Source organism: Bos indicus, chromosome 3, assembly GCF_029378745.1.
Source record: "Bos indicus isolate NIAB-ARS_2022 breed Sahiwal x Tharparkar chromosome 3, NIAB-ARS_B.indTharparkar_mat_pri_1.0, whole genome shotgun sequence".
Taxonomy (NCBI): domain Eukaryota; kingdom Metazoa; phylum Chordata; class Mammalia; order Artiodactyla; family Bovidae; genus Bos; species Bos indicus.
Window position 1 is genome coordinate 83,910,887 of NC_091762.1, and position 26,875 is coordinate 83,937,761.

Consider the following 26,875-nt stretch of genomic DNA (forward strand, 5'->3'; position numbering starts at 1 on the left):
TGTTATATAGTTTCATTTCTCTTAGGTACATACTTAAGGGTAAAACTGCTGGGTCACATGGTAATTCTGTTTATTATTTTGAGGAACTACAAACCATTTTCCAAACTGGCTGTGTCATTTTACATTTCTACAAGCAATATAGGAGAGTTCCAATTTCTCCAAATCCTTGTCAGCACTTGTATTATCTGTGTATTTATTTATTGTCTCCTAGCAGGTATGAAGTGGTATCTCATAGTGGTTTTTGATGTGCATTTCTCTAATGGTTAATGAAGTTAACCATCTTTTTATGTGCTTATTGGCCATTTGTATGGAAAACTGTCTATTTAGATCCTACCTATCTTTCAACTGAGTTGTCTTTTTATTATTTTGTTGTAAGGAAGTAACTTTGAAATCATTTTACTGGCTATTAGTCTCTGTAACAATGTGGAGAAGGAGACAGACAAGAACAAAAAAAAAATGTAAATTAGTTTTATATCAAGGAAGAAAACTATAGAATGAGACAAGATTAGAGATCCAAAGAATGTGCTAACCATCAGACAATTGTACTCATCTCCCATGCTAGTAAGGTTATATTTAAAATCTTGCATGCTAGGCTTCAACATCATGTGAACCAAGAACTTCTAGATGTCCAAGCTGGGTTTAGAAAAGGAAGAGAAACTAGAGTTCAAATTGCCAACATTTGCTGGATTATAGAGAAAGCAAGGGAATTTCAGAAAAACATTTATCTCTGTTTCATCAACTACACTAAAGCTTTTGACTGCGTGGATGATGATAAACTGTGAAAAGCTCTTAGAGGGACAGCAATACCAGACCATCCTACCTGTCTCCTGAGAAACCTGTATGCGGGTCAAGAAGCAACAGTTAGAACCCTGTATGGAACAAGTGACTGGTTCAAGATCAAGAAAGGAGTATGACAGGGCTGTCCGCAGTCACCCTGTTCATTTAACCTATACTTTAAGCACATCATGAGAAACACAGGGCTGGCTGAGTTACAAGCTGGAATCAGGATAGGTGGGAGAAACATCAACAACCTCAGATATGCAGATGATACCAATCTAATGGCAGAAAGTGAAGAGGAACTAAATAGCCTCTTGAGGAGGGTGAAGGAGGAGAGTGAAAGAGCCGGCTTAAGACTATGTATTAAAAAAACAAAACTGCTGCTGCTGCTGCTGCTGCTAAGTCACTTCAGTCGTGTCCGACTCTGTGCAGCCCCATAGACGGCAGCCCACCAGGCTCCCCCGTCCACGGGATTCTCCAGGCAAGAACACTGGAGTGGGTTGCCATTTCCTTCTCCAATGCACGAAAGTGAAAAGTGAAAGTGAAGTCGCTCAGTTGTGTCCTACTCTTAGCAACCCCATGGACTGCAGCCTACCAGGCTCCTCGGTCCATGGGATTTTCCAAGCAAGAGTACTGGAGTGGGGTGCCATTGCCTTCTCCAAAAAAAAAAAAAAAACTAAACTAAACTAAATCATGGCATCCAGCCCCATTACTGCATGGCAAATAGAAGGGGAAAAGGTGGAAGTAGTGACAGATTTTCTCTTCTTGGGCTCCAAAATCACTGCGGACAGTGACTTCAGCCATGAAATCAGAAGATGATTGCAGGAAAGCTATGACAAACCTAGAAATGTGTTGAAAAACAGAGACATTACTTTGCCAACAAAGGTACATTTGGTCAAGGCTATGGTTTTCCCAGTGGTCACGAAGAGTTGTGAGAGCTTGACCATAAAAAAGGTAATACCAAAGAAAAGATGCCTTGGAACTGTGGTGCTGGAGAAGACTCCTGAAAGTCCCTTGGGCAGCAAGGAGATCAAACCAGGCAATCTTAAGGGAGATCAACCCTAAATATCCACTGGAAGGACTGATGCTGAAGCTGAAGCTCCAGTCTTTTGGTCATCTGATGTGAACAGATGACTCATTGGACAAGTCAATTAATATTTATTGTTTGAAAATAGATCACACAGTGATATATCTGATGTTCCAAGGAAGGTTATGAGAACTATAAAGTGACAAGAAGATGGGGTTTAGAAGCAAAGAGAACTGAGTTTGAGTCCCAGCCATATTATTCCAGCTGTGAGATCTGAGGAAAAAAACTTGCCATCTCTTAACCTCAGTATCTTTTTCACAGAGTAGGGCTAATAACAGGTGCATCATTGGGTTAAATAAAATAACCAGTAAGAAAATGCCTGGCACAGGTTAGCTTCTTGAAAAGTCTTAGTTTCCTTTATTTTATGCAACACTGGTTTGGAAGTCTATATAACTTCGTCTACCAACGTGAAAGGTAATTTTCAGAATCTACCTATTTCTATGCCAAAATTTTCTGTGTTGGAGTTCAAGATCAAGACCAAAAGGAAGTGAAAATAACAAAGTTCAGATCTCAGTGTAACTCTCTTGCTGCCCCTTGACTCGGTTTTGTTCCGTTTGAGTCTCGCTGAGAGGCAGTCCTGCGTAGTGGTTTGGAGTGCAGGCTCCAGCCTCAGAGCACACAGGCCTGGATCCTAGCTTCACTGGGTGATTCTTTAGGCAACTTACTTAATTAACACTGCAGCACCTCAGTTTTCTCATCTTTTAAATGAGGATAATGCTAGTACTAAGTTCACAGGACTATTATGTGAACAAGTTTAGAATAATGCCTGCCACACAGGCATTCAATAGATGCTGTCTGTTATCAGCGATTGCACTTTGGGGGTTGAAAATTTTTCACTTCAGTTTTCCAAGTTACACCTAATGCTTCACGTAGAACAGCTAATCCTTATCTGACTCACCTTTAATGCTTTAATCAGCATAATGTCAGCAGCAGCAGCACAACTCCCTCTTAGACAGTGATTCCATGTACTCTGGCATAGTTCTTCGTGGTACTTTATAGTTACTAACTCCTTACTCTCACAATAACCATTATTTTCTTTCTCCCATCTTACAGACACAGAAACTGAGGCACAAAGAGGCAAAGCCATTTGCCTACGGTTACATGGCGAGTAAATAGTGGAATCAGGATTTGAATCTAAGCAGAATGGCTCTAATCTCTGCACTCTTAATAATTTAGTTATATTATCCACCCAAAAGTATATTAACACAGATGCCCCCAACATGATAAAGACATAAGTTTATACCCCAAAAAGTAAAACAATTATTTTAGGGATTCATGCTCTTCTATGTCAAAATACCAGAGAGAAACGGACCCTTCAGGATGAGGACCAGCTCTTCTAATTTCTAGTTTTTGATTTTTCACTAAGCAGCTTAAGGTCTCATCTGTAAATCAGGGAAAAGTAACTCCTGCCCTACTTCTTACATTGGGCTATTTTGGGGATAAAATTGAATAAAATCACAAACTAGTATCTTATTTGAAAAACTAGATACTAAAAAAATTAAGCTAATAATAAAAAAGACTGTTTCACAAATTGCAAAGCTCTGTACAAATAGTTGGTTTTTTTTTTTTTTTTAAGTTCCTTTGAAAAGGCTTAAAAAATAGTCTTAACAGGCTCTCACCTAGACTTCTGAAATAGATTCCAGACACTACCCTGCCTCCAGTCTCTCACAATCAGAATCTATGCTTCACAAACCATCATCTGATCGGTTGTCTAAAAACAAGCTATTTTCCCTTTAAAATATATTTTAGAGAAATCAAATATCTACTAAAGTTATTATAAACTCCTTGGCTGTGAGTCTGGGGACTATGGAGATATGGATGAAAGCAAATCATAACTGAAGAGTAGGAATAAGCACTGGAATATATGGAGACTCATGGCTTAGTCCTAATTCTGAAAACAGGTAATCTTGGAGAAGCAATTTAATAGCCCTTTGGAGTATAATTTCTCATAGGTAGCACCTAGTATATATGTGTATCTATGTAGTTAATGAGATATTTCTTGAACACTGAGCATGAAATAATGAATACATTAATCTATAATCCATAGTGTAAGTCATAGCTCTGTGATTCTACTATTCAGCTTCTATTGCCCACTGTATAAAAGCCTAGTCTTTAATCTTAACTCTACCACCCTTGCTGTTTGATTCACCTGGTGAACCTCTCCTGCTCACTTCAACCTCAGCAGTCAATCACCTTCTTATCTGTAAAGGTTCACCTTAAAGGCCAAGAGTCTAAGAAACCATCCCTAATCCCTGAACGAGATGGTTTTCCATCCTCTTTTGAACCCCTGTAACATTTTTTCTCTCTCTCCAATATATTTCTGCCTGGTCTGATCTTCCAGACAACAAATTCTATCTTCACTGATGCTCGAGGGTAAGCTGCTTAAGAGCAAGGCCTGTGTTTTTCTCCTGGTTTCTCCTGTAAAGGCCAGCAGTGATTGATGAGACATATGCTCCTACAGGAAACAAATAGTTTCCCTTTAGAGGGTTAGATCTTACTGTTTCCAACTGACTTAAACTAAGGTGAGAGGAGTCAAGACCCATAAAGATCACACGCTGTTTTCTGACAAGGCACATCAGGCAACCACCCTAGAATGGTGCAGCAGCACAGGGATGCTCTCACCATCACATAATAGAAACAATCAAATAATGGACGAATGATGAGAAACTGCTATTAATACAGCTGACCCTTTAACTACATTGGTTTGAACCATGTGGGTCCACTTACACAGATTTCTTTTCAAGTAAATACTAAGCCACAGATCTGAAGGAACCCCAATCACAGTGAGCCTTATAACTATAAGCTATACACAGATTTTCCACTGTGCAGAAGATTGGCACCCCTAACCAACACATTTTTCAAGAGTCAATTGTACTTTATAATGAGACAATAATGGATATGTTAGGTTGAGCCTGATGAAATTTTTACCCTCGAGAACAACAATTTGATATAATTTAATTTGCTAATTTATGTATTATCTATCTCCCTTCCCCCATTTACTCATGAATAAGTCTCTACAAATGCAGGCATTTTGGTACATTTTGTTCACTTTTATATCTCCATTGCCTGGAACATAGTGGCAACTGGCAAATATATTCTGAATTAATGAATGAACTTACTAAGCACCAACTATGTGCCTATACTCTATACTTTATTGCCTATTTGTTTCCTCACCCTGATTACTCCCATTCTTCAGATGAGTAAATTGACACTTGATGAGGTCTAACTAGCCCAAGTTAAACACAATCTTAAGCAATAATTTATGCTAAGTCATTTATATTTATGCTATAGAAGTTGTTCAAATTCAGGCTGCTGCTGCTAAGTCGCTTCAGTTGTGTCCAACTCTGTGCGACCCCATAGACGGCAGCCCACCAGGCTCCCCCATCCCTGGGATTCTCCAGGCAAGAACACTGGAGTGGGTTGCCATTTCCTTCTCCAATGCATGAAAGTGAAAAGTGAAAGTGAAGTAGCTCAGTCGTGTCCAACTCTTAGCGACCCCATGGACTGCAGCTTACCAAGCTCCTCCATCCATGGGATTTTCTAGGCAAGAGTACTGGAGTGGGGTGCCATTGCCTTCTCCTCAAATTCAGGCTATCTTTCCTCAATTGACTAGATCGTGCATATTCTGTTGGAAATGGTAAAAATAAATTACAGAATACTAAAAAGAGGTCATGGGGGAAGGGAAAAATAAATACCAGTCAACAAGTTTGGGAAGGCTTTTATTCCTATTAAAATGCAGCATGAAACAATATCTAAAAATTACTCCCAGCCTTTCATGTCCTCTGCCTGTGCTGCCTTCTTGGCAACAGGGTAGATGATAGATGGCTTTTGTTTGCAGCCTACAACTGAGCCTCTGTGGGACTATCAGCCTCTCCCAACAAGCAAAGGAGTGTTCTCACTCTTCTCACCATCTTCTCCATGGATGAAATCAGGGTCTCACACTTACAAAACCCTATTTCTTTAAAAGACATTTCCCTAACCTACCTATGGAAAAACAATGTCCAAAAGAACAAGTTAATAGTATTTTTAAATGAAAGAAGGAGTTTGAGTTTGAAATGTGCTGATGTTCCTCATCCCCTTTCAGTGCAAAGATGCAGTTTATTGTTTGGAAAAGGAATGGTGTAACCCTGGAACACTTTGCTCAAGAACAATGGTCCTAATCTGTTGTTCCTGATGCCTCATGTAGGATTTGTGTAAGAGTGGACCTTGATAATTTCCACTTTTGCTTAAATGTCCTTTTCCTTCCTCCTGAATTAGTTCATTTTCTAGGACATGGACCCTAAGCCAGTCTGATATATATTTTCTAAAAGTTGAAAGAAGATAAATGGATGATTTTTCAAAATCCTTCAAGTAAAATGAACAATTCTATGCTATCATAAAATCACAGTGACCCTCCCAAGTGATTAATTCTTTGAGATTCATAAGAGATTTTGAAACAGAGGTGGGGTAAAGCCCACATGTCTTTTGAGAACTTGCAATCTAACCTTGGAAGTGCCAGGCTACAAAACAGGAAGGTAGATTATGAGCAAAGGCTGGGAGTCAGGCCAAATGAGATCAGTCTCCAGGCCTAGGACAGACTAGTGACTGGCCTCTGGCAAGTTAATTAATGTCCTTAAGCAAGTCTGCGCTTCCCAGGTAAGGAACTCACCTGCCAAGGCAGAAGAAATCATTTAATCCTTAGTCAGGGAAGATCCTCTAGAGAAGAAAACAGAAACCAGTCCAGTATTTTTGCCAGGGAAATCTCTTGGACAGAGAAGCCTGGTGGGCTACAGTCCATAGAGTCTCAAAGAGGTGGACATGACTTAGTGATTGAACAACAACAAGGCAAGCTTTCCTCATGTGTAAAAGAAAAATATTGCCACCTACACTATGAGGATCAGAAAATAAATGTAGAACACAGCACAGCACATGGTATACAGCAAAAAGCTCCATAAGTATTAAATAACAAGATCTCAATTAGGTAGGACACATAAGGAGGGAAAGTTCTCTAAAACTGACTCTCTCCTAATGCTCTAGCCCCTGGGTAAGTTTAAATAAGTCTTATTATAAACAAAGGAATACATTTAGTATCTATTTCTTTGCCTCTAGAACTAATTCAGCACTACCTTAGCCTAAAGAAACCCAATTTAAACAAGATTTAAAAGAGAGATTGCTTCTTTAGTCCCAGACAGCACAATTCAAGAAAGCAGGAGGACGCTCTGTTCCTTAGGTCATTCGCTATGTGGATGGGTCATTCGCTATAAAGAATAGCTTCCGCTGTCTCAGAGATCGAGATTCAAAGAGAAGTAAACACAACAACTGATCCAAAATATAAACAATTCATCCCTAAAAGGAACATTGGATGAAATAACCAGGATTCTCACCAGTTTGGAGCTTTCACTTTCAGGAGATTGTTTAAGACCGACTTCGAGACTGGAGTCTTCCTCACCACTAACCAGTTCAGTGCCGCTCTGATCCTATGAGACATTAAAAAAAAAAGTGGCAAAGATGTCATTCTTCACTCACAGTAACCTAAACTGTACTTTATCAGAGTTGCTTGCTTTATTGTTGTAGTGGATATTGTGGATGTGGTTTCCTCTTTTCTTCCTTTCCAGGAGAAGGCCTTTCTTTTTTTTTCAGATATCTATCTGTGGCTCAGAGATATACCTAAGAGAAAGCTGATCCCTACTCTCTGCCCTGAATACTCATTGGAAGGACTGATGCTGAAGCTGAAGCTCCAATACTTTGGTCACCTGATGGGGAGAGCCAACTTACTGGAAAAGACCCTGATGCTGGGAAAGATTGAGGGTAAGAGGAAAAGGGGATGACAGAGGATGAGATAGTTGGATCACCGACTCAATGGAGATGAGTCTCTGGAAGATTGTAAAGGACAGGGAATCCTGGAGTGCTGCAGTCTATGGGGTCGCAAAGAGTCAGACATGACTGAGTGACTGAACAGTGATGACGACTCTCTGCCCCCAGAGTAGGCCTGATTGTCTTAAGGCTAATCTCAATTCTTTTGGCCAATGATTCTGCCAGGAATGGGTATGTGGTCCAGTTCTTGTCAGTGAGGCACCAAGAGAGGTTTCTTAGAGACTTCTGAAAAGGTCCTTCCTAGATCTTAAAAGAATCACAAGAAGTCCCCATGGCTCCCAAATTAACAAGAAAGCATAAAAAGCAAATAGCCACGGACAGCCATCCCATAGCCAGAAGCAAACTAGATTGAATGACAGAGCAAAGACAAAGATGGGAGAACTGGTTCTCTCATGACAAAACCAGGGCATTGCACCAGCCAGACCTGACGCTCAGCTTTATTCTTAGCAATCGTTTTAAGGAGAATACACTTATTTTGGGGCTTCCCTGGTGGCTCAGACGGTAAAGCGTCTGAGACCTGCAATGCAGGCGGGTTCAATCCCTGGGTCGGGAAGATCCCGTGGAGAAGGAAATGGCAACCCACTCCAGTAATCTTGCCTGGAAAATTCCACGGACTGAGGAGCCTGGTAGGCTACAGTCCATGGGGTCACAAAGAGTCAGAGACGACTGAGCAACTTCACAGTCACAGTCAATACACTTATTTATTGCTTCAGTCAGTCTGAATTAGCTATGCTGTCCTCTCCAGTCAAAACTTTCAGAGACATTGGCTTATCTTCTGCACAAGGCTAAACTATTTGATAAAAGCTTACATTTATCTTGTTTATCTCTAAAACTTAGGTACTGAGTACTCTGCCTAGCAGATGGAAAACATTTGATAAATACTGGGTTGGAATACAGTACTTGCTTTCTTGATGATTCTTTTCTGAAAATTCCTAAAAATATTTACTTAATGTAAATGAGACATCTGGTAATAATAAGCCATATTAAAATTCCAAGGCACATTAGGCATCTTCTCAATTGAATTATGATATATTAAATATTATAGCTATTTGCTTTGCTTTCTGTGGGCATATAGAGGAGAATAAGGATAATAAACAGACTATCTACATTATATTTATATGGATTTTTATTTTAAAACACCACCATCTGGGATTATTACAAATTCAGGTGGGACTGTTTATAGAGAAATTGTTTTGATTTTGAGACATTCAACATCATAATTTAAGAAGTACAAATTAAAGCAAAGATATGACATTCTTTCATCTATCAAATGGACAAGCAAATAGAGAACATTCAGTATTAAAAATGGTGCAGGGAAATAGGAATTTTTGCACACGATTGAAAGTGTAAATTAGCACAATCTTTTCAGAAAAGAGCCCCACACAGCATATAGATATCAGTTCAGTTCAGTCACTCAGTTGTGTCTGACTCTTTACAACTCCATGGGCTGCAGCACACCAGGCCTCCCTGTCTGTCACCAACTCCCAGAGTTTACTCAAACTCATGTCCATTGAGTCGGTGATGCCATTCAATCATCTCATCCTCTGTCATCCCTTCTCCTTCCACCTTCAATCTTTCCCAGCATCAGGGTCTTTTCAAATGAGTCAGTTCTTCGCATCATATACATATAGATGCAGGGGAAATACTTGCAAGCATATAGCACAAAATTTTTAAATTGTGTACTTCTGGGGTGTAGGATTAGGGATTGGGGAATTTTGCCTTAGTTATTTCTACACTGTTCAATTACAGAAGAATTAGTATGTATTAAAGAATTAATTGATGCTTTCAAATTGTGGTGCTAGAGAAGACTCTTGAGAGTCCCTTGGACTGCAGGAGATCAAACTGCCAATCCTAAAGGAAATCAACCCCGACTATTCATTGAAAGGAATGCTGAAGCTGAAGTTCCAATACTTTGGCCACCTGATGGGGTGAGCCTAATCACTGGAAAAGACCCTGATGCTGGGAAAGACTGAGCGCAAGAGAAGAAGAGGGTGACAGAGGATGAGATGGTTGGATGGCATCACGACTCAATGGACATGCGTTTGAACAAACTGTGGGAGATATTGGAGGACAGAAAAGCCTGGCATGATGAAGTTCACGGGGTCACAAAGAGTCAGACATGACTCAGTGACTGAACAACAATGAACCAATTGCCTGTTATAAAACAATAAAGGAGAGTTATGAGAAATATCCAGAAGAAAAAAAAATTCAAGAAGGTAAGTAGCATGGGCTTTAGAATTGGCCAGATCTGAACTCAAGTCTCAACTTTGCCATGAGAATTATAAGATTATCTGCAAGTTACTTTCTAAATCTGAGTAGAGTACACTCATGAACAACGTGAGGATTAGAAACACAGATCCTTCCCACAGTTGAAATTTCGTGTATAATTTATAGTTTTCCCCCTGTATCTGTGGTCCTTTGGCATCCAATCACAAATTGGGTAATCCAGCAGTATTTAATACCGGAAAAATCTACGTAAGTGGACCCACAAAGTTCAAACCATGTTGTTCAAGTGTCAACTATACTTTTTTTTAAAGTATAGATTAAAATATCAAGTTAAAAATACTATCCCATCAGGTTGTCTTAAAGAGTAATGCACTAACTTCTAAAATGTCTATTAGCACAACACTAGTTGCTGCACTCAATATGCCAGAAATCTGGAAAACTCAGCAGTGGCCACAGGACTGGAAAAGGTCAGTTTTCATTCCAATCCCAAAGAAAGGTGATGCCAAAGAATGCTCAAACTACCGCACAATTGCACTCATCTCACACGCTAGTAAAGTAATGCTCAAAATTCTGCAAGCCAGGCTTCAGCAATACATGAACCGTGAACTTCCAGATGTTCAAGCTGGTTTTAGAAAAGGCAGAGGAACCAGAGATCAAATTGCCAACATTCGCTGGATCATGGGAAAAGCAAGAGAGTTCCAGAAAAACATCTATTTCTGTTTTATTGACTATGCCAAAGCCTTTGACTGTGTGGATTACAATAAACTGTGGAAAATTCTGAAAGAGATGGGGACACCAGATCATCTGGCCTGTCTCTTGAGAAACCTATATGCAGGTCAGGAAACAACAGTTAGAACTGGACATGGAACAACAGACTGGTTCCAAATAGGAAAAGGAGTACGTCAAGGCTGTATATTGCTGCTGCTACTGCTAATTCACTTCAGTTGTGTCTGACTCTGTGCGACCCCATAGTCGTAACCCTGCTTATTTAACTTATATGCAGAAGACATCATGAGAAACGCTGGGCTGGAAGAAATACAAGCTGGAATCAGGATTGCCGGGAGAAATATCAATAACCTCAGATATGCAGATGACACCACTCTTATGGCAGAAAGTGAAGAGGAACTAAAAAGCCTCTTGATGAAAGTGAAGGAGGAGAGTGAAAAAGTTGGCTTAAAGCTCAATATTCAGAAAACTAAGATCATGGCATCTGGTCCCATCACTTCATGGCAAATAGATAGGGAAACAGTGTCAGACTTTATTTTTGGGGGCTCCAAAATCACTGCAGATGGTGATTGCAGCCATGAAATTACTGCTTACTGCTTGGAAGGAAAGTTATGACCAACCTAGATAGCATATTGAAAAGCAGAGACATTACTTTGCCAACAAAGCTCCATCTAGTCAAGGCTATGGTTTTTCCAGTAGTCATGTATGGGTGTGAGAGTTGGACGGTGAAGAAAGCTGAGTGCCAAAGAATTGATGCTTTTGAACTGTGGTGTTGGAGAAGACTCTTGAGAGTCCCTTGGACTGCAAGGAAATCCAATCAGTCCATCCTAAAGGAGATCAGTCCTGGGTATTCTTTGGAAGGACAGATGTTGAAGCTGAAACTCCAATACTTTGGCCATCTCACGCGAAGAGTTGACTTATTGGAAAAGACTCTGATGCTGGGAGGGATTGGGGGCTGGAGGAGAAGGGGACGACAGAGGATGAGATGGATGGATAGCATCACCAACTCAATGGACATGAATTTGGGTAGACTTCGGGAGTTGGCGATGGACAGGGAGGCCTGGCATGCTGCGATTCATGGGGTCGCAAAGAGTCGGACACAACTGAGCGACTGAACTAAACTGACTTAGGTGCTATTAATTTTTATTTTTAGCTTTTTGTTGAGACAGGCTTTGTTTATGACCTGTTTCATGTAGTTATAAAAAGGCTAAATAAATGAGTACCACTGTGATGCCAATTCACAAATAAGAAAAAGTGATACATTTAAAATAATCTGTTAAAGAACCCTAGCCAGTAAGAGTCAGACCCAGGATTCACAGCTAGGTAAGACTACCACCAAAGGCCATATTGTTGGTAACTATGCCTCAGGTCCTAAGTAAATCAATGATGCTCCTGTTTCTTATTCTTTCTTTTCATTTATGAGTGTTGATAACTAATCTTATGAAAGACAGGATTCGCAACCTTAAAAAATATCACTGTCATTAGATTATCAAAAAGTATTTTAGAGTTTGCTACCCAGAAATTTTCATTAGATAGAACATCTCTCTATGAATTTTGCATAATCAAGAAATTACCATATAATACAAACATGTCAAAGTTAAGAAACAAAGCTTGAAAATATATAGCTTTTCAGTTTTAGATAGTGGGTAAGTTCTAGAGACAGAAAAAAATAGATACTTTTAAAAGGAAGAAAAACCTTTAATGCCCTGGTTACTTAGTATCTGGTTCTGTAAGCTGTAGGAAGCCCTGTAGAGGCCCTGGGGAGGCTATGCTATCCAAGTGGAGGATGTAATGGAAACAATGCTTGTAACTGTAGCATTGGACTGTAAGACAAACCCACAGGTGGCTTCTCAAGTAACCCTGCAAATGGTCACCTCCTCTGTCCCAGATGAGAGATTTTTTACCAAGATCGTGGTTAGCTGATGCCATTCATCTAATTACATATATGTCTCCTTAGGAAAAGGAAAGTATTATTTAGAGAATCAGAGAAATCTTTACATTTCTTTCAGCATGAAAATATAAGAAATGAAATTTTCTTGGTCTTTATAAAATGAATACTAAAGAGGGAAAGAAAACAGCAGTTTGATGCTTTAACTTTGAAAATTCAAGAAAATACGGGCAAGACAGATGGTCTATATATCCTTTAAGATTTGGATAAAAACAAAAAAAGAATACCCTTTATATCTAACATCCACAGAATTTATCATACAATGCCATGTCTCAAATGCACCTTACTCCATAAATCCTTTCCTTATTCTTGCTGAAGGATGTCTCTTCTTCCCCTAAGCTTACCTACCAGTTTACATGAACCTCTTATGTCACTTCCATCATCTCATTTGTATCCTAATTACATATGTAAAGAATTGATCTCCCCAATAAGATGGGAAAATGCTTGAATCCAACATCTGTGCCTCATTCATTTCCTGAGTCTAATTCATTTCTATATTCATCCTAGGTTCTGTCTCATTTCAAAGTTGATGCTCTTTATAACTGTACCTTGAGTCTCTTCTAAAACATTTCTTCTGTTTTTAGTTACTGGTTTAGTCTGAGATAGCTCCATAAAGGAGGATTTGAAGTCAAAATCTAGATGGAGAGAAGAGACAGGTAAAAAGGAAGTTGGAGTCGAAAGAGGTTAGCAAATAAAGTATTTACTTTTCTAGGAGAGCGTTACATAAGAGTTTTCATGCTTAAATGAAGCACAGAGCAAAACAATGAGGGTTCTGTTCTGAGAACAGAATGGCTCATATGTGTAAATTACCCTGCTGACTAGGAGCTTAAAAAACAGGAGTCAGTCAGGTAGAAAGGGGAAAACAGGTCAGTAGGCATGATTTCCAAAGCACAATCGCATCACGGTGGTTGAAGACCATCTGGCTGATGGATAGCAGCCCATTAACACTCAAGATGATCCAGCTATTCTGGATGGCTGGGTGTTCCCTTCCCCTGTTGCTGATCTTCAGACCACCTGTCCAAAGCTGCCCGTTCAGCGAAGGCTGCTCAAAGAGAATAACCTTTCCCTGTGAAGACTACGGTCAGAAGATTCCATAGTGAATTATGCTTTATAGATAAATGAGAGGAAAGGGCAAGGCTCATGGTTCATACATTTAACATAGACTTTACCACCTCCCCCACCCCCCCACTCCAGAGTCACCAAAAAAGGACTGATAAGAAATGCTATTCAATCTCTACTGAGAAGTCTCTTCCAAACCCTCTGAAAGCTTTAAACTTCCTCCACTGGGTTCCTCCAAGATCTTCTACATAAAGTGATGATAGATGTTATATTTTTTGTACTACTTTTTTCATACCCACTAAATGTCTATAGTTTTCGCCCTCTAGACACTGAGAACCGTGACAGTAGGAATTTATATTTTATTCAAGAGTAGGCTATCAATGAAAGTTAAATTAGTTAAGGATATTACTGTGGATTAGAAAAACACTTCTGGGCAGATAAAAGTGACATAGTGTTTCTTTCCTCCTCTCCTTATTTAGCACGACAAAGGATCATATCAGTATATACAACTGTTTTCCTTTTAAGATTTTAGTAACCAAAATTAATAATAAAAAACCCCAGCAACTATACCTCTCTGATATAAATAAAAACTCTTTTTTCCCAAAATAAAACTTAAGTTGGTTTAAATTTTGTCATCCCCATATTTCATAAATCCAATACTCCCTTCAAAAAACCCACAAAATGATTTATTAGTTTCATTGCCAACCACCTAAGTTCACCAATATTTCTGCAAAGTCATGTTTGCTTGATGTGACAAATTAAATTTTTTTCTCCTATTCCCAATTGTGACCATATTTTCAAGGCTATTCAGAATTCCAGAAAGGCAATACACAATAAAAGTTTAAATGGAAATTATGCTAATAGGATTCCCTGGGTAATCAACCTCTCCATTCTTTATGAAGTCTGTTCCATCTCACTTGGTATTCAAAAAAGCACAACTTCTGAAACAAAAAGAAAATGAAGGTTCTTTCTTCTATAAAGATATTCTAAAAGATTCTGCCTGCCTTATGGAGGAATGGAATAAACATCTTGACTCTCAAGTACACACGAGTCCTCATAACTCTTAGGAGACACTATAGCAGTAACTTCCTAATTGGGTTTTTAATGTCAAGACACTTTTGACTTTGCTATTAGACTAAGCTACCTGGAGTAGAGCCCTGATCAGACTATTTCATTATTCAAAACACCTTCAACAGCTCCAAATACCTAATGCATAACATCCAGTCCTTCTGAGATTTAAATTCAAGCCTCTTTCATTTGACCTCAATTTATTTTTTCAATTCCATCCTCTATTACTCCCTTTCATATACCTATTGTATTCTTCTCCCTTTTCCACACCCTGATTTTTCTTATTTCTGGGCTTTTGTTTAGGCTGTTCCTACATTCTTATCTAACCATATTCATATTTTAAAATTCAATATATCTGTTCTCCTACCAGGAGAACATCTTCTGGTATTCATCTGTGAACTCCTCCTAAAACTTTATCTCTTAGGACACCTTATTTTAGTAACATACATGTGTTATTTACCATGTTAGACTGCAAGTTCTTTGAGTCTAGAGACTTGTGCAATTAATTCTTTTATGTTCTACAAAGTAGGTATTTGGCAAGTAATGGCAGAACGAATTGAATCAGTAAGAAGTAAGTATGCAACACTAATATGAAGCATCAAGGATACAGTAGAAAAGCCATTCACTTATTCTACAAATATTTATTAAGCAAGTACTACATGTTAAGCACTGAGGATTCAGTGATCAGGAAGACAATAAGCCTGGCCCTAAAAAAGAATACAATTTAGTGAGGTGTTTACAGTCCTACATTATTATAATAAAACATGGTGATAACAAGGGAAGGAAAAGTGACAGAATCCTAATTGATAAACCCATTTGGAAATGGATCCCTCTTTTTCTATACACGCAAGTGATGTCACATAAAGAAAAAGGGGAAATCTTTACTTTTTAAATGAATCATGAGTATTACTTAACTATGAAGGGAGTAAAGATTCCCAACGGTGAATGGAATTGTTTCCTTCATTTCTCTTTCTGTTTTCTCATTATTAGTGTATAGGAATGCAAGGGATTTCTTGGGAATATATCTACCTAAAGAAACTAAAGACCTATACATAGAAAACTATAAAACACTGGTGAAAGAAATCAAAGAGGACACTAATAGATGGAGAAATATACCATGTTCATGGATTGGAAGAATCAATATAGTGAAAATGAGTATACTACCCAAAGCAATTTATAGATTCAATGCAATCCCTATCAAGCTACCAACGGTATTCTTCACAGAGCTAGAACAAATAATTTCACAATTTGTATGGAAATACAAAAAACCTCGAATAGCCAAAGCTATCTTGAGAAAGAAGAATGGAACTGGAGGAATCAACCTACCTGACTTCAGGCTCTACTACGAAGCCACAGTCATCAAGACAGTATGGTACTGGCACAAAGACAGAAATATAGATCCGTGGAACAAAATAGAAAGCCCAGAGATAAATCCATGCACATATGGACACCTTATCTTTGACAAAGGAGGCAAGAATATTCAATGGATTAAAGACAATCTCTTTAACAAGTGGTGCTGGGAAATCTGGTCAACCACTTGTAAAAGAATGAAATTAGAACACTTTCTAACACCATACACAAAAATAAACTCAAAATGGATTAAAGATCTCAACGTAAGACCAGAAACTATAAAACTCCTAGAGGAGAACATAGGCAAAACACTCTCTGACATACACCACAGCAGGATCCTCTATGACCCACCTCCCAGAATATTGGAAATAAAAGCAAAAATAAACAAATGGGACCTAATTAAACTTAAAAGCTTCTGCACATCAAAGGAAACTATTAGCAAGGTGAAAAGGCAGCCTTCAGAATGGGAGAAAATAATAGCAAATGAAGCAACTGACAAATAACTAATCTCAAAAATATACAAGCAACTCCTACAGCTCAACTCCAGAAAAATAAATGACCCAATCAAAAAATGGGCCAAAGAACTAAATAGACATTTCTCCAAAGAAGACATACAGATGGCTAACAAACACATGAAAAGATGCTCAACATCACTCATTATCAGAGAAATGCAAATTAAAACCACTATGAGGTACCATTTCACACCAGTCAGAATGGCTGCGATCCAAAAGTATACAAGCAATAATTGCTGGAGAGGGTGTGGAGAAAAGGGAACCCTCTTACACTGTTGGTGGGAATGCAAACTAGTACAGCCACTATGGAGAACAGTGCGGCGATTCCTTAAAAAACTGGAAATAGAACTGCCTTATGACCCAGCAATCCCATTGCTGGGCATACACACCGAGGAAACCAGAATTGAAAGAGACACGTGTACCCCAATGTTCATCGCAGCACTGTTTATAATAGCCAGGTCATGGAAGCAACCTAGATGTCCATCAGCAGATGAATGGATAAGAAAGCTGTGGTACATATACACAATGGAGTATTACTCAGCCATTAAAAAGAATACATTTGAATCAGTTCTAATGAGGTGGATGAAACTGGAGCCTATTATACAGAGTGAAGTAAGCCAGAAAGAAAAACACCAATACAGTACACTAATGCATATATATGGAATTTAGAAAGATGCTAACAATAACCCTGTGTATGAGACAGCAAAAGAGACACTGATGTATAGAACAGTCTTATGGACTCTGTGGGAGAGGGAGAAGGTGGGAAGATTTGGGAGAATGGCATTGAAACATGTATAATATCATGTATGAAAGGAGTCGCCAGTCCAGGTTCGATGCACGATACTGGATGCTTGGGGCTAGTGCACTGGGACGACCCAGAGGGATGGTATGGGGAGGGAGGAGGGAGGAGGGTTCAGGATGGGGAACACATGTATACCTGTGGCGGATTCATTTTGATATTTGGCAAAACTAATACAATTTGTAAAGTTTAAAAATAAAATTAAAAAAAAAAAAAAAAAGATTCCCAACAGGAACAGTGTGGGATGAAGTTGGTCATAAGAATAGTATCTCATGTTTTTGAGCACTTGTATTTCAGGTGCTCTGTTTATTAATCTATGTACATTATTGTATTCATTTTAAGTCATAGAAAACTTGGAAGAGGATTCAAAAAAGCGATTCTCCAAGGACTTATGAATTAATAAGGTCAATGAATGAATAAGGGTTATTAATTAATAAATAGGAAGCGGGAATGCAACCTAGGTAGAAACAACAGGAACAAAAGCATAAGGAGGGAAAATTCAACACATGTATATGTGGAGTGCCCGGCAGGGGCACTCACACTAGTGAGAAAAGAAGGGTGATTAGTGGAGGCAAGTATAAAGCCTTAATTCTAACCTTGAAACAAAGATTTTGAAATACAGCTCTGATAAGCAAGAAATGGGTATTAAAAATATTTGACCAAGAAGACAAATGCAAGAAGAAAAGAAATCCTACATTAAATGTAACTGCTGAAAACCAAGGATGCCGGAGGCTGAGAGTCCTGCTAGAGACCTGTGCAATACAAGTACAGCCACAACTCTGGTGAGTTCTTAGTGTGTGCCAAAAACAATGCTAAAAGTTTTATAAACATTATTCAGCTCTTCTAATCTAGAAAATTATTACTATCAAATGCCTTTTAAAAGCAAAGAAACACAAGCTTATTGAGCTTAAGGTTCAAGTTCATTCTGCTAGTGAATGTCAAAGCAACAATTAGGGTTCAAATCTATCAACTTTCAAGTTTATGTTCTTAATCACTTCTGTAAGTGTCCCAGCAATATTATAACTGCCACAAGTAGAGCAGCAGAAATGCTAATAATCCCTTACATATGTATAGAGCTGTGTGGATTATAAAATACTTTTACCTACATTTAGTACTCAATCCTCATAGCTACCTGTTGACACAGGCAGGGAAGGCTATTAATCTGCTTTACAGAAAAAGGCAGACTTTGAGAGGTTAAGTATCTTCATGGAGGTCAGAAGCCCAGCAGATGATTGGTAGAGCTGAAACAAGAACTCATGTTTTTTTATTCAGTATTCAACCAGGACTCTTGTTCTCTCTGCTAGCACACAACCGCAGGAAGGGATTTTGTTCTCTGCTATAGTTTTGGTGTCTAGAACAGTCCTTGAGACATAATAAGAGCTCAATAAATATTTGTTCAATAAAAGAACAAATATGAGGTCCCATTAGTGTTTAATAAAAGTGCTATTCAATTATGTGGAATTATGATGTCAGGTTCAAATTCAGAATCATATGGCTGTACTTCATCTCTTTGGTTAAATGGGCTGGTTCTCTCAACAATACATCAGATATGAATTATGCTTAAGTACTTATTGGAAACAGCTGCAAAGGCAAATGGTACCGTGAGGGGGTACACAAGTGAATGGAAGGGATAAGGAAGTGTTATAGACCAGAGCAGTCCTACATAGTACCTCAGATACCACCTGCAGGGTGGGTGTCACTCAGAATTTGGTGACAGTTATCAGAAACCAAAAGTCCAGAAAGAAACTGAACTTTAATAAAGTTAAATAAATAAATATTTATAAATAAATATAATAAAGAAACAACTCTCTTTATTATATAATTCATTGTGAAAATGCGACACAAGTATCACACAGCATATTCTTTTAGAGAAAAGAATTATTATTTATTAACAATTTAAATGTCTAATATGATTTATTTTGGAAAATTAAATGCAAATAGTGGAATATTCAAATTTAAGAATTGTGATAAGGATCTTGAAATTTAATACTGGTATTATTTATATTTTATACATATTTTTGGTCTTTATTCAAAAATAAAACCAATATTTAAAATTTTCAGAATACAAGTTATTTTTCTGACTTATTATTGATTCTGCTATGTATAAATAAAAGTAAAAAAATTTTTTAAACAGGTAATTGAATAATGAAAATAATTTCTGTGGTTGGCACAATTTAAAAAAGGAAAATAGTAGCTAATATTGAATAATGTGTTTAAATATTAGAATAAATAGTTCACCTTTATTGAGTGTTTACTTTGTGCCATGAGCTGTACTAAATGCTTTATATACATTACTTCCTTTACTCTCTGCAAATCTATGAAGGTTTGGTGGTAACACTCCCAGGGACAGATGAGAAAACTAATGCTGAATAACAGCTGCCTCTGGGCATATGGGTATGCTACATAGCCTCTCTAGACCCCAGTTTCTTCTTCTATAAAGTGGAAATAATAATACTGTCTCTCAGAGGTATGAATGTAAACAGGACTTGGGACAATGCATTCAAGATAGTGTTTAACACAGTAGGTACTGTGTTCAATCATCCTCTTCTAAGTGGCTGCCCTGTCAACAGGAAGGCAGCAGAAACCATTTGGCTGGGAACAAACTAGAGAAAATACACAGCTAATATTAGAAGTCATTGCTGACAGAAAGAAAACAAAAGAAACCAGAGACCCCAGAAATGGTCCTTTCAAATTAAATGTTGACACCAACACTATATCTTTACTCATTCTGAAATACAGGAGCTGGATCTCATAGTAGCTTTACAATCTGATAACAGACCAGTCTCCTTGATCATTGTACTGAGAAAAAGTATGGGCGATAAATGAAAAATTCAGTTCCAAGAGGATGCTATTTTGATGGGAAAATTTGTAACTAACAATATTATAGGAAAAATTATTCTAAAGTATTAACCTCCTCCCATCTAAAAAAAGGACTTGGATGACATTCTGTAAACAGAAATGAATTAGGAACTAAGTACTAACATTTATTGAGTAGCTACCATGGGTCAGGAAGATTTGCTGGAGAAGGGATAGGCTACCCACTCCAATATTCTTGGTCTTCCCTTGTGGCTTAGCTGGTAAAGAATCTGCCTGCAATGTGGGAGACCTAGATTTGATCCCTGGGTTAGGAAGATCTCCTGGAGAAGGGAAAGGCTACCTACTCCAGTATTCTGGCCTGGAGAATTCCACGGACTGTATAGTCCATGGGGTTGCAAAGAGTTGGACACGACTCAGCCACTTTCACTTCACTTCACCATGTACCTGGCACAAGATACCTACAGATAGATATAGATATCTCCTCACTCTCTCATTTATTCTTAACCTTACGAAGTACAAGAAGTTACTGTAACCACTCACGTTCATCTGTCTAGTGTCACAAGACTGAGTGATTAACACACACACACAACATCCAAAACATCAACAATCAGCTCTCTTTGCTTCCAACGCCAACACCTCATCTAACTGCGATTAGGTCTTGCCTGGGCTTCTGCTGTTTGTGTGTGTGTCTGCTGCCTAGCGTGTTACTTTTACCTTCTTATAGTCCATTATCTACCTGGTAGACTGTTTCAAGTCACCTCACTCCCTGTTAAAAAATACCCAGTGGCTTCTACTGCACACAGACTAAAACCTGAGCTTCTGACTCTGACTCACCAAACTCTCCTCTCCCTCCCACCTCACATTCCCTCCCTCTCATCCTAGCCCACCACTCCCCAGGCTCCCAATGTACCTTCTAGCTCATTCTCACTTGAGAGTTATTGTTGTTCCCTCTGCAGAGAGAGCTCTTCCTCCTAATTTTTGCATGTCTGGCTCCTTCTTATCATTTTGATTTTCTTTAAATTTCACCTTGTCTATGCAGCTTTCCCTATAACCAATCAAAGTGGTCACAAGCCACATTCCTTATTGTAATTTTAATTATCTGCAAGACACTGAACACTACCTGATAATTCTCTAAGTTTATTTATGTATTTGCTAGTTAATCTTCTCATTGGAATGTAAATTGAACCATGGCAGGGAGCCTTATCTGTTTGTTTCATAACTAGACATTTAATACCCCTAAGAGTACCTGACAAGTAATATGCACTCACTGAATACTTGTTGAATAGAAAGAATGAGCATTATACGATCAAATATTTACTAAAAGGAACACTATTCATACAGTTCATTTTGTTATGGAAGCAAAGGAAAAGTATGGAAAGATACTAAACAGTAAATATTAACTTCCTCGAGGAAGTGAGGAAAGGAAAATCAAATTTTCTAACATTGCATTGTTGATTAGTTATAATAAATATGCATTGTAGGAATTAAAAATAATCAGTTCTGTTCATTTCAGTCACTCAGTCGTGTCCGACTCTTTGCGACCCCATGAACCACAGCATACCAGGCCTCCCTGTCCATCACCAACTCCCAGAGTCTACCCAAACCCAAGTCCATTGAGTCAGTAATGCCATCCAACCATCTCATCCTCTGTTGTCCACTTCTCCTCCTGCCCTCAATCTTTCCCAGCATCAGGATCTTTTACAATGAGTCAGCTCTTCGCATCATGTGGCCAAAGTATTGGAGCTTCAGCTTCAACGTCAGTCCTTCCAGTGAACATCCAGGACCAATCTCCTTTAGGATGGACTGGTTGGATCTCCTTGCAGTCAAAGGGACTCTCAAGAGCCTTTTCCAACACCACAGTTCAAAAGTATCAATTCTTTGGCACTCAGCTTTCTTTATAGTCCTACTCTCACATCCATACATGACTACTGAAAAAACCATAGCCTTGACTAGATGGACCTTTGTTGACAAAGTAATGTCTCTGCTTTTTAATATTATTAAGTAAAAAATGAGAAGAGTATGTAATGTTCTCTCAGCAGGGAATCTCTTAGCTAATTAATCTATATATCTATCTATCCATCCATCCATTCATCTCTAGAAGCAGATCACTATGTTAGAAATCTTGAAATATTAGTAATTTCTTCATTAATAGATAAAAGTATTTAAAGACACCCAAAACCATAGTATTAAAGAGTTTTGAAACCATAAAGAAAGGTACAATACCATCATTAAAAAAGAGAATCTTCTAATAAATTCTGAAATCCTTAATTAGGACAAATTTCATATCTAGAATGAAACTTCAGGAATTTTGGAGAAGGCAGTACTCATATGATTAAGTTCTAATGTGTTTTTGGGTTTTTTTAACATTGATTTATATTACTTTACAATTATACCTCAAATACTTCATATTGTAATTAGGGAAACTCCCCAGCTAATAAACTCTGAGTTTGGAATACCAGATACTGAAAATCCATGTAACTGATTCATTAAGAGCTAATCAGGAGTTATCTTACCTCGATAGAAGTTGGGGAACTTGATGGTAATGGAAAGGGAGTAACAGCCATCTGATTGACTGCGTCTTCATTTCTGTGAACATTAAAATAGGCAGAATCAGTACACAGCAAATGCTAAGTTCTTGGCTCAAATTAGAATCATTTTGTCAGTTCTGAGTTGAAAATGCACACACAGCACTACAGAATTTTTAAAAATGTAAATATACACTGGCTTCAAGCACGCTAAGCCATTAGGCACAAACAGAGATGTATTACTCAAGGGAAACTAAGATACAATTATTAGTGACAAAGAATGATGATGCTAGAAGTTGGCCAACTTCTGCTTGGTAAGTCAGGTGCTGCAGAGGATACTTTTGGAAAGGTGAATAAACAGTAAAAGATATATCTCCTACAGAACCGCTGCCTACATACCATTTCTAGTAATGTAGTGGAAGTAAGCCCAAACCATCAGAACTGGTATTCTAGGAGTTGTTCTGTTCCTGACCCCCAGTAATGAAGTTTCAGCTCCCACCTCCTCTGCTCCAATTAGGGTAATGAGGAGTAGAAGGAACTTAATCCGCTTCACAGGACCAAAATAATTATCTTAAGATTTATGTGAACTTTAGGTTTCACAATATAAAACAAAGAGACTTCTTACTGGTGTGCAAAGATCTAAGAGTGTTCACAGATCTCCATGTCTGGTGTACATATGACAGCCACTGCCTGATTTAGGAGGGCACTCAAATGCACTTTTCGCATTTTATTTTTTATGTCTCATCAATTGGAAAAAGATCCATTGGTCGATGTCATTCCTACTTTGAGGCTTTAATCACATCACTGCCTTTACCTGAAATGCCTTTCTTTATATTAAATCTATACCCTACTCATCTTTCTCAATAATCTCAACTATGTTTATTTCCCTTAATTAAAAGACTATATATTGATGTCTTCCAAATTCACATTTAGCTTGGATATTTTTCTGTACCTAGGATCTGCAAACCCAACACCTACATTATATTCCACTAGAGGTCTTAGGCAATGGCACCCCACTCCAGTACTCCTGCCTGGAAAATCCCATGGATGGAGGAGCCTAGAAGGCTGCAGTCCATGGGGTCGCTGAGGGTTGGACATGACTGAGCGACTTCACTTTCACTTTTCACTTTCACACATTGGAGAAGGAAATGGCAACCCACTCCAGTGTTCTTGCCTGGAGAATCCCAGGGATGGGGGAGCCTGGTGGGCTGCCGTCTATGGGGTCACACAGAGTCTGACAGAACTGAAGTGACTTAGCAGCAGAAGCATCAGCAGCAGAGATCTTAGAAACATTTTAAATAAAACAGAGTTCTTTATCCCACTCAGCTCCCAAAGGGTTCCATAGTCAACTTCCTCCCCACCTTAGTAAATATCAACAATACTCACCCAGTTGTTTAGCCAGGAACCTAAAGTCATTCTTGAATACTCTCACCCCTCAACTGTATATCCAATCCATCAAGATGTCTTATTGATTCAACCTTTAAAATGTATTTTGAATGGTTTCATTTCTTTCCATCCTATCCTGGTACAAGTTATCATCATTTCTTTTCTGAATTAAAGTAAAAACGTCCTATTTGGTCTCCCTACTTATACTGTTCATCCTCTGTCCATTCTTCACCCAGCAGTTATTACAGTTCTAAAATATAAATCTGATTATATTTCTACCCTCTGCTTAAGATCATCCTACGATTCCTTAATGCATGAGGATCAAGTCCAAAATTGTTAGGGAAGTTATCAGGTGTTGAGGGATCTGGCCCCAGCCCCCACCTTTGAACTTGTCTTGTTCTCACTTCTCCTTCCCCACTCTGCTCAAACCCAGCTACACAGGCCTTCTTTCCATTTCTCAGCTGAGCCAAGCTTCATCCACCTCATGGCCTTTTCTCTTCTTTTTTGTTCTGAATGCTTGGTGCCCAAATCCTTTGTCTGATTTTTTTAAATTCATAGGTCACAATAAATGTAATTTCTGGAAACAAGCATTCCATGACTTCCACTATATGCTTGTAGCACTTATCTATAATCCTAGATCTGTTTACTTTCACAGTTTACTTCACTGGTTTGTATGCACATTGGTTTCAAATCTGTCTTCCCCTTAGACGGTAAGCACTCCAAGGACAGGACTCATATCCTCCCTACTATTATATCATCTAAGGCAAACACAGTGCCTGGCAAACTGTCTGTACAGTAAGTCCACTACGTGTAAACGAGTTCTGTTCCGAGAACACATTCGTTAAGTGCAACTTGTTCATAAGTTCAACAAAGCCTAGGTACCCAAGTAACATAATTGGCTATATAATACTATATTATAATAGGTTTATAATACTTTTCACAAAAATACTATATTAAAAAATACAAAAATAAAGAAAATACATTTAATCTTACAGTATAGTACCTTGAAAAGTACAGTAATACAGTACAATAGTTGCCATACAGCAGCTGGCATCAAGTGAACAGGCAAGAAGAGCTACTAACTAGAGGAGGGAGAGGAGATGGGAGATGGTAAAGCTGAAGGATCATCAGCAATAAAAGACAGAGGGCAAGCTGCAGTTTCACTCACAGCTGACAGTGATGGAAAGCATATTTACATCTTTGAAAGTTCACAACTTGAAGATTCTTATGTAGGGGACTTACTAAACACAGTTATTTTAAGGGACTTCCCTAGTGGTCAAGTGGATACCACTCTGCACTCTCAATGAAGGAGGCCCAGTTTGATCCTGGAAACTAAGATGGCAAATATTGCAAATGAGCTGGCATGATGTAGCTAATGAGCCTGCACGCTATAACCAGAGAAAGCCCATGCTTTCTCTTTCTATAACTAGAGAAGCTTGTGCACTACAATGAAGACCCAGTGCAGTCAAAATAAATAAAATAAATAATGTAACAATCACTCACTTCAATAAGGAGACAGAAGTAGTTTCAGTTCTAGAACTACCACTGACCTTAAGATTTTGGGGAAATCACTTCTAAGAAAATCAGTTTCCTGACCTCTTAAGTAAGTAGGTTGAACTGTAAAACTTCTAAGCTGATAAAAATTCTTCTGGAATAAGGCAGAACATAAATAAAGAGATGAGGTCTAGGTCCCATATCTTGCTTTCAGTCGGTCAGTCAGTTCATTCGCTCAGTCGTGTCTGACTCTTTGCAACGCCATGGACTAGAGCACACCAGGCCTCCCTGTTCATCACCAACTCCTGGAGTTTCCTCAAACTCATGTCCATTGAGTTGGGCTTTAACCTTTTAAAATTCTTGAATTATCTAGCACACCAGCCAAACCAAAGCAAAAGGGAGAAAACTAAAATCACAAAGTGACACAGAGCATGAAGAATATGTCTATTTCTTCTGACAGCATTATAGATGCCTTAAGCATGCACTGTTAATGTTAAGAGATGGCTGTTGTTTTTCAGGGAGTACAATCCACTCCTCAGCAGTTTTCTCATACACAGAAGAAGCAATCAGTTACCCCTGGGTAAGTAACAGCATTTTCCCAGAGGTGATTTCCTTTCCCACTCAGGTTCCTCCAGGGAAAAACACAATAGAGCTCAGCTCTAGCTTAGAACTGAAAACCAACAGAACATGTCTGCTCCAGATTCAGAGCCCATAGGGCAGAGTGTATTTGGCAGTAATTAAGCATGATGGCCTTTCATATCTCTTTCAAAGGTTACAAGCATTAAAAATATAGCTGCACATAAGTTTTTATTGAGAAATAATGATTAACTGGACCAAGTTATCACTTCATAATTTAATAATTTCCCCCCAAATAGTATGACTTTAATGGCTTTTAAAGTCCATATTAATTTTTTTAAACCTTACAGAATAGAAAACTTCAGTGGAGAGAGGAAAGCTTCTATAAGAAGTTACAGTTGATAATCCTTCACAATCCACTCATCAGTGAGTGTTCACAGACTTTGTCATCATGGCAGCAATTTTTTTTTAGTTGGAGTATAATTGCTTTGTGTGTGTTAGTTGCTTAGTCGTGTCTGACTCTTTGCGATCCTATGGACTGTGGCCTGCCAGGCCCCTCTATCCATGGGATTCTCCAGGCAAGAATATTGGAGAAGGTTGCTATACCCTCCTCCAGGGGATCTTCCCCACCCAGAGATGTTACTCATGTCTCCTGCGTTGCAGGCAGATTCT

At 38.5% G+C, this 26,875-nt stretch overlaps 1 protein-coding gene across 4 annotated transcripts in view; it reads right to left on the reverse strand.

Moving 5' to 3' along the window:
* Positions 1 to 26,875, reverse strand: part of PATJ (PATJ crumbs cell polarity complex component) — a 383,422-nt gene that overhangs the window by 100,148 nt on the left and 256,399 nt on the right. For 3 of the 4 annotated variants that reach the window (XM_070786442.1, XM_070786440.1, XM_070786439.1), the window contains exons 30-31: positions 22,736 to 22,808; positions 7,228 to 7,320 (exon numbers count right to left, since the gene is read on the reverse strand). In XM_070786442.1, the coding sequence (XP_070642543.1) occupies positions 7,228 to 7,320; positions 22,736 to 22,808 (166 nt within the window). The remainder of the gene's footprint in view (positions 1 to 7,227; positions 7,321 to 22,735; positions 22,809 to 26,875) is intronic. The other variant, XM_070786441.1, reaches the window with a different exon arrangement.